The 13,516-nt window shown below is 44.3% G+C and overlaps 1 protein-coding gene across 1 annotated transcript; it reads right to left on the bottom strand.

Moving 5' to 3' along the window:
* Positions 1-1,737: 1,737 nt before the first annotated feature.
* slc10a3 (solute carrier family 10 member 3) lies at positions 1,738-5,501 on the bottom strand. Its single transcript, XM_033035718.1, has one exon. The coding sequence runs from the start codon at positions 4,753-4,755 to the stop codon at positions 3,370-3,372; it is 1,386 nt and encodes a 461-aa protein (XP_032891609.1). The 5' UTR covers positions 4,756-5,501; the 3' UTR covers positions 1,738-3,369.
* Between the last annotated feature and the right edge of the window lie 8,015 nt (positions 5,502-13,516).

Raw genomic sequence — 13,516 nt, 5'->3', positions numbered from 1 at the left:
GCATATTGATAAACAACAATGAAGGCTGCACTCGAAGTATGAGAGCAAAGGAAATTGTTAACACAGGAAACTGTGAATGGGGAATACCAAGAAATGGGAACCCCCCCCCACAAAATTTTTGATGTGGTTAAACAAAATTTGCCTTTTTTTGCCTGCACCCACTTAGTCAACATCAGTTTCATTTCCTTCCAAAAGATGCAAATTGTTGTACTTTTACGATGCCTGTTTGACAATATTTATTTCTGCGGTTAGGTACAGAGAAATGCAACGTTGTTTTTGAATGATTGGCACATACACAGTTGTTTTGAATGAAACAACCAGTTGGATTCACTACTTTTGCATGACAATAGATAATATGAATGTAATAACTATTTATTAGAGGTTTTTTTAAGTTATTAGTAATTTCACTAACTTTTTGTTGAATGATTCAAACCTAAATGCCATGAAATAAGACATTTAATGTGAGATTATCGATCTTTGGTCTAATTAAGTCACTCTTGCTAAAGGCCTCTAATAAACACTAGGAAGATTGGAGAATGTTGTGCACCTAAACTGCAGTCATGACAAGAAAAGGTGTTTGCATACAATTCTTATACCTGCCTTAGTAATGCTATATTAACCTCTACCATCCCTCGAAGAGAAGAGGATCAATTTATGTAGGAAGGAACTGCAGATGCTGGTTTAAACCAAAGATAGACACAAAATGCTGGAGTAACTCAGCGGGACAGGCAGCATCTCTGGAGAGCAGGAATGGGAAGAAGGAATTCCTTCTCTCCAGAGATGTTACCTGTCCCGCTGAGTTACTCCAGCATTTTGTGTCTATCTTTGGTTTAAACCAGCATCTGCAGTTCCTTCCTACATAAATTGATCCTCTTCTCTTCGAGGGATGGTAGAGGTTAATACAGCATTACTAAGGCAGGTATCAGAGGATTAATTTATCATTGGTCTTCATTTCAGAAGTTTATTTTGTCATAGTTGGCTGAATTGCAACCTCTCACACAATATGGCAATTTGATGGTGATTGTATATATGAAACCAAGTTTAATTATTTGTCCTTCAAAAAAGTAAAAAGTATTCCATGATATATCGCAGAGAGCAATTTAACAGTTAATGGCACAGTCAGTCAGCCTTATCTACCAATCTGTTTTGCATACTGTAAGCAAATCTACCAACTCTCTACGTAAACTCATTACTGGCAAACTGAATATATATAATTCAATGTTTTTTTTCATAGGGTTTCATTAAAAAAAGTAACAACATTCTTGTATGATGGAAATGTTCTCAGAGCATCTGTACCTAGATTATTTTACTTAAATTGCCAAATTTGGATACCAATATTAAAAATAGAATATAAAGAATCCCCTTGTTAATTTTTTAAAATGACGAATACGATTTCCAATTCTTATCCCAATTTTCCATTAAGGTGTTTGCAAATTTTCCATTAAGGTGTTTGGAAATTAATATTGAATATTAATAGAATACACTTTGATGTATTATATTCCAAATCAGGCCACACTCCATAAAGCTCCTTTCACACATTTGATTTAAGGTAATTAGCAAAAGTATCAATGCCCTTCTAGTCAGTCTTCCTCTGAAGTGTTTCTTATTTCCATGTGAATTTCAATTGTAACTTTCATATCCTTAGAATAAACCAATTCCTTTCATTGACATTAGGTTTTTTTTTAAAAATGGATTAACTTTTATACAGTAGGCAAAACCAAATAAATGGAAATCATCTTGTTTCTCAGCACAAAATTTACTTAATAAACATATTTAAATGCAGAATATGCAATACAAAATGGATTGCGAATTGCAGTTTACATAACAAAATACGAACAGAAGAAAATAATTGCACAACCTATTGTAGCTGTCTTCAGCAGAAAAAGGGAAACTGAAAACAAAATTAAAATCCAAATTGAAACTATCTTGAATAAGTGTAACTCTCCCTATTAATGGTAAAAGTGCATTTGCATGTTGTACCTGGTGTTGGTCAAAATACTTTTTCTCCATGACAACATAAGTTTCCCCCAAAAAAAATTCAAAAGCAATTCTACATTCATATTATTATCTAAAAAAATTGTTTTATGAAAAAATGCTAGCTAATTAAGTCAACAGCAAATGGACTGCACAAAATAACCTCTGATGACACGTACTAATTCATTGCTTCAAATCCAGCGTTACAAACTATGTTGATTTCTTGTGCAAGTTAAAAATAGGAATCAAATTTTAAAGGAAATGTTACTTAGAGATAATTATTTTTTTAAAGTTAAAGATATGTGTGTAACTTGCCTTGCTGTCTTTGGCATGGTAACCGATCTCAGTAATGATAGTGGCATGACAAAGTTTCCAAATTTTTGCTGGAGAAAGATTGAGGCGAGGATGATGCAGTGATCCAATTACTATTCAATGACCTTTCTTGGGAAGTTCACATGCAAGGATATAATTGGACTTGACAGAGGTATTCTGAATAAATCAAGCAGTAATGTGCATCATGATCACCCACACTTGAATAATGGCCACAGGCAAGGAATCAGCGGGAAAATTCTAACCAGTGCACTAGCAAAAAGTCAAAGACATTTCATTTAAATGCCATGATACAGATTGAAGCTCAGAGTGCATTTTTTTTTAAAGTGTGCATTCTTATTGATACCAAGCTCCACAAAAAAAGTACCTCTATATTAATTTGCCACTTCTGGATGCAGCAGTCAATATCAAACATTTTGCAAAGGAGTCCAATTGATGCAGGATCATGAGCAAAGAATGCTACTCACCCCCACCAATGAGAATTTGCCCATTGAAAAATCTGTGCAATTTTACAAAAATAATTATTATATTTTTAAACACCTGTGTTTTAAGACAATGTTGCCAATTACCATTCAAAGCAGAAAACACTGACAATTGCCTTTCCGACAATACTGAAATCCTTATTATGCCTAGGTGGCAATGTCCCAGAGTATTGCTCGCATTTGAAATGTCATGGCGTTAATGTTAATGGGGGCAGGAACTGCCACTGCACAATCTGTTGCACAAAAAAGAAAATGTCACCGCTATTTTAAAGCAAGAACACTTAAAAAAAATTAAAGACATTTCTTCTCTTCAACAAGAACATTTTACAGCTGAATTCCACTGAAATTAGATACTAGATGACACCAGAGTTCCTATTTTAACACACCAAAATCTTTCCAATTAGTCCATTTGTGCTTACAACAAAAAAAACATGAAAGTGGCTCATTTTGGAAAGCCATGTAAACATATTAAGTTACTGCAGTAGCTATATACTCTCATTTTAGAAAATAGGTCAATACAAAAATATTTCAAATACATTTGCAGTGCAGCGAATTTGCTTTATTGGAACAAATCCAAGAAGGGTTAAGATTTAAAGCCATTGTCTTCAGAGACTGGGCTGGGCCTGAGTTTTTTGTATATGAAATGAACAATCACAATCAGCAGCATTTCTGAAGTGCTGCTCAGAGCCACAATGAATGGAGCTTGCGAGGCAAAATCTGCTTCGATGCGGCGGAAGGACAACTGAAGTACAGCAAGAGCTAGCAGACTATTTTGGACTCCAATCTCTATACTGACTGTTTTGCACAAAGGTACGGGCAATCTTAAACAATAGGCCATGAGATATCCAATGAACAGTCCAAACACAGGAACAGCAACTCCAGCAAGAATGATCTCTTTACGCACATTGTAAAGTATGTCAGCTCCCATCTGATAAGCCATGAAGAGTCCTCCAATGATCAATATAAAACTGAGAGGTTGAATAAACAAAAGTAAGAACTTGCTGACCCGTGGCAATTTATACTTGATTAACATTCCTGTCGAAATGGGAATAGCTATGAACAACAATGTCACCAGAATCTTGGTAAATGGCACATGAAGTGTTTCATGAACATTGAGAATGTGGCTATATATTGTGGATGAAAGTGGCATCATACCAGTGGCGACCAAAGTGGAAATCAAGGTCATGGAAATAGCAAGGGTTACATTCCCTCCCAGAAGAAGACTGTAAAGATAACCTCCCCCTCCTCCTGGGGCAGAGCAGGTAATTGCCAGACCAAGGGAAAGGGCTTTAGGCAGAGAAAAGATCCTGGATAAAATATATCCATACAAGGGCATGATGACAAACTGTCCTATCACGCCCAGAATTACAGGCTGTGGCTGCTTCAGAATACCTCGAAGGACTTCTATCTCCACCTTACAGCCAAAAGCACATTTATTTATAAATATCAATGGTAAAAGAAAGTAAAGGAGTGGGTGTTCAGAGAAATGCGCCAGACCACTGTAACTTATTGCATCGTTTGTGGGCGACACTTTAATGATGTAATCTGTCCGCTTCTCCACGGTCAGTGGCTTCACCCTGGCGACGTCTTGCAGCCTGATTACGAGCGGCGCGGTGCCGGCCAGTCTGGACTGAATGCTGACAATGTAACTTTTCACCAGCCCACTGTTTTCGGCATCTGTAACGTTGATGATTTTGAGCACATCCTGATCCAGAGACTCGACTGTCAGTCGGGTGCAGCCCTTGTCTGTGGCCGCTCGGTATCGGCTGGAGACCACGATAATACCCTGGGTGTTTTCGGGGAAGTCGAACTGTGTGGCGGAGCCGTCGCCGATGTTGACATAGTAGGGAGCGGGAGCGGGGGCTGTGATGTTGGGCTCCGCCAGGACACACACCCCGCCGGCCATGGCCACAATCAGCAGCGCCTTCCCCATGCCGGCTGCCCACAACTTGGAGACAACATCATCCATTCCGCAACAACAACAACTTTGGGTTTTTTTTTGTGTACTGCGTCAATCTTGCGGAAACTAAAGGCAGAGACGGCAGCAGCCGGTTAGCAGCAGGAGACCGGGGTCCCGGTTACCCCCGCCACGCCATGGATACTCTGCGGCCGCTATCACAGACACATCGCGCCGCCGCCGCCGCTGCTGCTGCTGCTGCCGGGCGAGCACCCACTCCTTCTCTCTCTCTATGCTGGAGATTCCTTCCTTCCTTCCTTCCGGCACAGCTCGGACTACTGACGCCGTCAGAGGGCGAGCATTGGTTGGCAGCGGCTCTCCCTTCCACCACCGACGTCAGCCTAGAGATAACTCGCCTCCGCGGTTTGAAAGATGCACCTCCCTCCCACCCAGGGCTCTGCAGCCGGTGACCCGGTCTCTGCGGGAACACGGTGCCATTCACCGCCTCTCTCGTCCGATCGCCCACAACCAACGTGCTCCGCTGCAATCCCAATCAGCCCGAGAGCTCCGTATTGCATTTAAGGCGGACTTTGTCTTTAGACACCGTGCCCCCCCCCCCCCCCCCCTCCCCTCCCCCTCTAAAGCCAGTCTGTGAGTCCGTCTGTTTACAATTGTGTGGGTCAGTCCTTAATCACGCCAGATTTTCCCCCGCAGACTGGCTTTTGCCTCCTTCCAATTGTTCTTTGTGATGCATTGGTTCTAATACTGCTGCCGGAGCAACAAATGGGGGGGAGGGAGCCGACCCGGGGAACCAAGCGTTTACTAACTCAACAGCGATAAGACAGAATTCCTCCTCATAGGCTCCAAAGCCACACTCAGCAAAATCAATAACCCCACTCTCACCATCGACGGCACCACTGTCTTCCCCATCTCCCCAGGCCCACAACCTTGGCGTGATCTTTGATTCCACCCTCTCCCTTGAGCCTCACATCCGCCATGTCATTAAAACCTCCTTCTTTCATCTCCGCAACATCGCCAAACTCAGACCCTCTCTCACACCTCCCGCTGCTGAAAGACTCATCCATGCCTTCATCTCCTCCCGACTGGACTACTGCAACTCACTTCTCCTTGGCATCAGCTCCACCTACATCAACCGACTCCAACTGGTCCAGAACGCAGCCGCCCAACTCATTACCCACACCAAATCCTGGCATCACATCACTCCAGTCCTCAAACAACTTCACTGGCTTCCCATCTCCCACCGGATCAACTACAAAATCCTGATCCTCACCTACAAAGCCCTCCACCATCTGGCCCCCCCATATCTCACTGACCTCCTCTCCCCCTATCAACCCTCACGGTCCCTCAGATCCACATCAGCCGGTCTCCTCTCCATCCACGTCCAACCTCCGCAGTTTTGGGGACAGAGCCTTCTCCAGGGCAGCTCCCAGGCTCTGGAACTTCCTCCCCCAACTGATCCGCAATTCTGTGTCCCTCACCATCTTCCAGTCCCGCCTCAAGACCCATCTCTTCACCTCTGCCTACCCTTAGCCCCACGTCCCCCTCCCTTTTCATCTGTGCATTAATTGCCTCATATTGTGTTTTGTATTGAATTCTGTCTTTACTTTGTGTACTAGTCATGTCTCTACTATTTATTTCATTCCCCTTACATGTTTATCCTCTACCTGCTAAATTTTTGTAAGGTGTCCTTGAGACTCTTGAAAGGCGCCCATAAATAAAATGTATTATTATTATTATTATTACTTTCTGGCGCATTCGGGTGATTGGTTTTAGCAAAACACATAGTGCTGGAGGAACTCAGCGGGTCAGGCGGTTACATGCTGACGGTGTTCCAGTGCGGGTATCAGTTACCAGACAACACTGTAATCCGATAATATACACGAACTGAAATCTTGACTGCAAAATCCACACTCAAACTCGGTCTGTGTAGGATCCAGAGATGCTGCATGCCCTCCAGCATTTTGTGTCTTAGAATTTGATAAGTATTTTTGATTGGGAAATGCCAATTTTTGACTTTTTAATTTGACGAGCGGGAAGAGATCCTCTCTCCCCATCGACTTGGAGCTTTTGCTTTCTATTTCGACTGTCAGTATATGTTTTATTTTTAATTTAACATCTCATTTTTATTTCCTCACCATATTTAAAGGGGTCATTCAGCAGATCAGCATCATGAAGCATCCCACCAGTACTATACCGCACATTTCCATCAGACTATTCTCTTCACATGTCCATCAATTCACTCCTAATTCTCCCTTCTTCCACCGTTGTCCTCAAATCACATATAGATCAATCAGCAGAACGCTGACTTCTTTCCAGATTTCTTGCAGTATTCAGGGTAGTTAGCACCAAATATACTAGAGGAGCTCCTCTAGTATCTTTGGTTAGCACAAGCTTTCTGCATGTCTTTCAGAAAGGAAGGCACTATTTGCTTCCCAGTTAACGAGGAAGGCTGGGATCATTCCTCCAGGATTATCAAAGTAATGCAGAAACACTGGTGCCTCGTTTGCCATCGTTCTCTAGAACCAGTTTGATGATAATCCTCCACTCTGATGATGCCAGACTTGGCTGGTAATCCCACCACACATTTTGATTTTGAGTTAATCACCCAAATTATTCATCCATTGATATCTAAATCAATCGCTCACGCCCACACACATAATTTGTGCCCAGCGTGTCTCACCTTAGCCCCCGTTTGTGATCTGTACAATTTCTGCCCAGACAGATGGCTTGAAAAGATACTTTTTTCGTCCTGTTCTAATGGTCCAATTGAAATAAATACTTTAGTCACATGTGACAGGTCACAGTGAAATTGTTTGCTTGCATACATACCCAAGGTATGCAAATGGTCTCCACGTAAATGGCGCTGAAAAAGTTACAAAGTAACCTATGTTTGGAAATTTAATCTGCACCAGGAACATCTTTATATTCTATACTTTAGCTTAGGAAATATGAGTGACAACAAGAACAATTTGTACGTAGCATCTCAGTTTGGTAAAACATCTCAAGATTCCTGGCAGGATTTGATACTGAGTCACATGGAATATCTTAGCACAGGTGATCAAAACCATGGTTTAGGAAAATTCTTTCAAAGATTGTCTTAAAAGGAAAGATCAAGTGATTTTTATTAGTTTCATAAAACAGAAAATTACAACACAGGCGTGTCGGCCCACAATGTAGGTACTGAACATGATGCCGAGGGTTTGGCATGTTACCAACTACTCTCACCAACATACATATAGAGTCATACAGCCTGGAAACAGGTCCTTCGCCCAACATGTCCCATCTACACTAGTCCCACCTGCCTGCGATTGGCCCATATCCCTCTAAACCTAAGATAGACATAAAATGCTAGAGTAACTCAGTGCGACAGGCAGCATCTCTGGAGAGAAGGAATGGGTGATGTTTCGGGTCGAGACCCTTCTTCAGACTGATGTCATGGGAGAGGGAGATACATAGATAAAGTGTAAGGTGTGAAAACACGACCTTATGAGGGAATGACGATCAAGGAAAATGCAGAATAGATCATTGTCAAAGTATCCTTTATTGTCGCCCAGAAATTGTGAACCACTGGGCCCGCGGCCGAGGCTCCGAAGTTGGGTCGCCACCGCCGCAACGCAACCACAGCCCCGAAGTTGGTAAGTCCTGGCTCTGCCTCCGGAGCCTCGAGGTCGGTCCCAGGTGGAGGCTGCCAGCTCCGCGATTAGGCCTCAGCACAGACGGAGAGTAAGGTCGCATCCCCCCCCCCCCCCACCCCCCCGTAGGAAGAGACTAAAAACAAGTTTCTCCCACACATACACAACTAAAATAAACTGAAATAAACTAAAACAACAGGACAAAAGAAGGAAAGAAAAACGCTGGGAGGAGGTAACGACAAAGCAAACATAAAATGTAGTCGGAGACAGTAAGACTGGTCGGAGAACTGGGAAGGGGAGGGATGGAGAGGGAAGGAAAGCAAGGGTTATTTGTAGTTAGAGAAGTCAATAGACAATAGGTGCAGGAGTAGGCCATTCAGCCCTTCAAGCTAGCACTGCCATTCAATGTGATCATGGCTGATCATCCACAATCAGTACCCTGTTCCTGCCTTCTCCCCATATCCCCTGACCGCTATCTTCAAGAGCCTTATCTAGCTCTCTCTTGAAAATGTCCAGCGAACCAGCCTCCGCCGCCCTCTGAGGCAGAGAATTCCACAGACTCACAACTCTCTGTGTGAAAAAGTGTTTACTCATCTCCGTTCTAAATGGCTTAGCCCTTATTCTTAAAATGTGGCCCCTGGTTCTGGACTCCCCCAACAATGGTCATACTGCTGTGGTGTAAGCTACCCAAGCAAAATATGAGGTGCTGCTTCTCCAATTTGGGCTGGGTCTCACTAACAATGGAGGAGGCCCAGGGCAGAAAGGTCAGTGTGGGAATGGGAGGGGGAAATCTCCCTCTAAACCTATCCTATCCATGCACATGTCTAAAACATTCTTAAACATTGCGATAACCTGCCTCAACACCCCCCTCCGGCTCCCATTCCATGTACCAATCACCCTTTGTGTAAAAAGTTACCCCTCAGGTTCCTATTAACTCTTTCCCACAACCCCACCTTAAACTTATGTCCTCTGGTTCTCCATTCCCTACTTTGGGCAAAAGACTGTGTGCTTACCCAATCTACTCGTCTCATGATTTGTACACCTCTATATGATCACCCCTCATCCTCCTGCCCTCCAAGGAATAATGTCCTAGCCTGCTCAACCTCTCCCTATAACCCAGGCCCATTCGAGTCTAGGCTACATCCTTGTAAATCTTCTTTGCACCCTTTTACAGCTTGACAACATCTTTCCAAAACATGATGCCCAAAACTGAACACAATACTGTAAATATGGCCTCACCAACATCTTACATAACTGCAGCAATAATCGTACATAACTACTCAATAATCTGATGAAGGCCAATGTGCTGAGAGCCTTTTTGACCACCCTATCTACCTGTTACGCCAATTTCAGGGAATTATGCACCTGTGCTCCTTTATCCCTCTGCTCTACAACACTTCCCAGAGCCCTACATTCATTGTGTAGGTCCTGCCCATGTTAGACTTCCCAAAATGTACACCTCATATTTCTCTCTATTAAATTCCATCAACCCACCTGCCTAATCAACCAAGAACCTGCTGCAATTTTTGACAACCGTCTTCACTATCGACAATACCACCCACCTTTGTGTCATCAGCAAACTTGCTTATCATGCCGTGTATGTTCTCATCCAAATTATTGATATAGATAACAAATAGCAATGGGTTCCGCATCGAACCCTGAAGCACACCACTAGTCACAGACCTCCGACATACGACCTTCCACCATCACCCTCTGCTTCCTTCCATGAAGCCAAATTTCTAACCATTGAGCATTCTCTACTTGGATCCTATGCGATCTAACCTTCCAGAGCGACCCACCATGTGGAACCTTGTCGAATGCCTTGCTGCAATCCATATTTACAACATCTACAGTTCTGCCCTCATCAATCTTTTTGGTGGCATCTTCAAAAAACTCAATCAGATTCGTGAGACATGACCTCCATGTACAAAACTATGCTGACTATCCCTAATCAGCCCTTGTCCATCAAAGTGCATGTACACCTTATCCCTTAGAATACTCTAGCCTCCCACAGTGTCCTTGGATATATTTGATCAAGCCCAGGAGATTTGTCTACCTTCATTGGCGTCAGGACCTTCAGCACCTCTTCGACCATTATACTGACTACTCTCAAGACACTCCCATTGACTGCCCCGTTCCCCAGTCCTTATGCCTCTCCATGGTAAAAACAGAGAAATAATCATAGAGGACCTTGCCATCTCATGTGGCTCCACACAGAGTTGACCGCTTTGATTCTCTCTGATTCCTTTTTTCCCTTTCTGTACACAAAATCTCTTGGGAATATTCTCAATATTATCTGCCAAAGCTGTCTCCTGTCCCCGTTTTGCCCTCCTGATCTCCTTTTTTGGCTTGATCCTCAGTTCCCAAAACTCCTTCAGGGATACACTTGATCCCAGCTGCCCCGTGCCTCCTTCTTACTCTTGACTAGAGCCTCAGTTTCCCTCCTCAGTCAAGCTTCTTTAAGGGCCTGTCCCACGACGATTTTTTCGGCAACTGCCGGCATAATTGACTGACGGTCACCGAAAACTTTGCGGCGTGATGACGTATTGATGCGCAGCGTTTTTTCATGTTTTGCAACATTTTTTGTTGCCGCTGGATTTTGAAATGTTCAAAATCTTTTGGCGACCCTGATATGACGCCGGCAGTCGTCGAAAAAAATTGCCAAGAGGGACAGGCCCTTTACACACACCTGCCTTGGCCTTCACTCAAACAGGAACATACACATCCTGCACTCTTGTCAATACACTTTTTTAAAACATCCCACTTTCCTGACATTCCTTCTCCTTCAAACAATTTGCTCCAATCAACTTGACCCAGTTCCTGTCTAATATCTTCAAAGTTGGCCTTGCCCCAATTTAGAATTTTAACTTGTGGGTCCGCTCTTCTATCCATGACTATCTTAAACCTAATAGAACAGTGGTCACTTGTCCTGACCGAAAGGCTTACTCACGAAAACTTCATCAACTGGCCCCTCCCAATTTCCCAAGACTAGATCAAGCATTGCCCTCTCTCCTGTGGGGCTAAACTTAGGAATGCTTCCCGAGGGGGCGCATGACCAGAAAGCGTCCCGACGGGCCATGGCTGTGGACTGGGAACGCGGCTGGAGGCCTTTATCGAGGCACCGCGGTCTTGATGCCTCCCGGATCGCCACGTAGAAGCCTGGGTCGGGGTCCGGGATTTGGCGGAGCAGCCGACGGAGCCCACGGCTAGGGCCTGGGTCGGCACCACGGACATGTGAAGTGGGGCTTCAGCAGCAGTGAGGCCTCAGCGGCAGTGAAGCTGCGGCATCGGTGAAGCCTCGCGACGTGAAGCCTCGCGGGTCGAGCCACAGAGAGGGTAGAGGACCACCGTGAGGGAGGTGGGGAAGAACAATGGAGGACCTGGCTTGGGGGGGCCGCCGTGAGGGAGGGGGAAGAACAATTGAGACCTGGCGTGGGGGAACTGCTGTGGGGGGGGGAGGTCTTTGTGACTTTGTCTGCGTCATAGGTGGCTGCTATTTTTATACATTGGGTACGCAAGCAAAGAATTTCACTGTGCCTAGTCACATGTGACAATAAAGTATTCCATTCCATATTGCCGGAGGAAACTTTCCAGAACACATTTGGCAAATTCTACCCCATCTAAACCTTTCACACTATGACATTCCCAGTGAATATTGGGAAAGTTAAAATCCCCTACTATGACAACTTTAGTAGAACTACAGCTGCCTGCAATCTGCCAGCATCTTTCAAATTCAAATTCACATTTATTGTCACATGCACCAATTGAGGTACAGTGTTATTTGAGTTACCATGCAGCCATGCCATTAAAAGAACACAACACAATTAAAAGAACGATAGAACTTAACGTAAGCATCCACCACAGTGACCACAGTGATGGAAGGCAATACAGTTCAGTCAGTCTTCCTCCTTTTGTTCATCCGTGTGTGGGGCCTTGACCCTCTGCAGTCGCCGCCATGGATGGCCCGAAGTACAGGCCCTCTCGTCTGGATGATCAAAGCTCCGACTTCGGGACGGATGGAACACACTCCGCGGCTTGGAGTGCCCGGAGGCCGCGGATTCTCAATATTATAGGCCGCAGGCTGTCCAGTGGTCGGAGCTCTTCTCTGGTGATCCCCTGCAAGGGATACCTGGCTCCGCGATGGAAGTCTGCACCGCGCCTGCTGCTGAAGCTCTGGGCCGTCTCCGGGAAAGGCAGCACCAATCCAGGTTGTTAGGCCGTGAAGGGGGCGAAAATACGACTCGGAGAAATCTCCGCCGAGGTAAGTGACTGGAAACTGTTTCCCCCCATTCCTCCCCAGCACCCCCCTCATAAAAACATACCATGAAACATTAACACATACATTTAGACATACTAAAAAAACAAAAAAAGTCGAAATGACTGACACACCGCTGGAGATGCTGCCGCTCACGGCGCCACCCGATGACGTAGCCAAATTAGAAGTTTGCTCTTCTAATTCCTGTTGACTATTTGAGGGCATGTAGTACACTCCCAACAAGGTGATCATCCCCTTCTTGTTCCTCAGCTTCACCCATAAAGGCGCACTAGATGTAACATCTTTAAATGTCACCTCCCAAATCACAGCATGGTTTGGGAACAGCTCCATCAAAGACCACAAGAAATTGCACAGAGTTGTGGACACAGTTCAGACCATCCCGCAAACCAACCCGCCCTTCCATGGACTCCATATACACTTCACACTGCCTCGGCAAGGTCACCAGCATAATCAAGGACGAGTCTCACCCCCATCAATTCCTCTTCTCCCCTCCCGCATCAGGCAAGAGGTACTGAAGTGTGAAAACGCATGAAGTGTGGAAACGCAAAGAATGAATGATGCAAGGTAGAATGTTTGTAGCATAGTTGGATGACCTCTAGGATGTATACGGAGGGAGGTAGCCAGAAATAGATTACAGTAGTCCAATCTGAAAATAACAAACAATGGATAAGTGTTTTAGTTGTAGTTGTCATAGAGTTAGGGCTACGCCTAATAGTGTTCTAATACTCTTTAAATACGATTTACCTTTCTTAAATAACTCACAAACTATTCTGAATGGAAATGGGAAAGTGTTTTCATCATGATTTCCTCATGGTTACATATGCAGCCGGCAGGGCCAGCATTATTTTTTTCCATTTGTAATTCACTTCCATTTTAGAGGGAAATTAACAGTCTGCAGTTACAT

Source organism: Amblyraja radiata, chromosome 17 (assembly GCF_010909765.2).
Source record: "Amblyraja radiata isolate CabotCenter1 chromosome 17, sAmbRad1.1.pri, whole genome shotgun sequence".
In the NCBI taxonomy this organism is placed as follows: Eukaryota; Metazoa; Chordata; class Chondrichthyes; order Rajiformes; family Rajidae; genus Amblyraja; species Amblyraja radiata.
Note: the sequence above shows the minus strand (reverse complement) of the source record. Positions and strands in the feature narration are given on the sequence as shown.

Bases quoted from the DNA above. Each gene is read 5' to 3' on its own strand.
- slc10a3 (XM_033035718.1), bottom strand. From the start codon at position 4,755: ATGGATGATGTTGTCTCCAAGTTGTGGGCAGCCGGCATGGGGAAGGCG.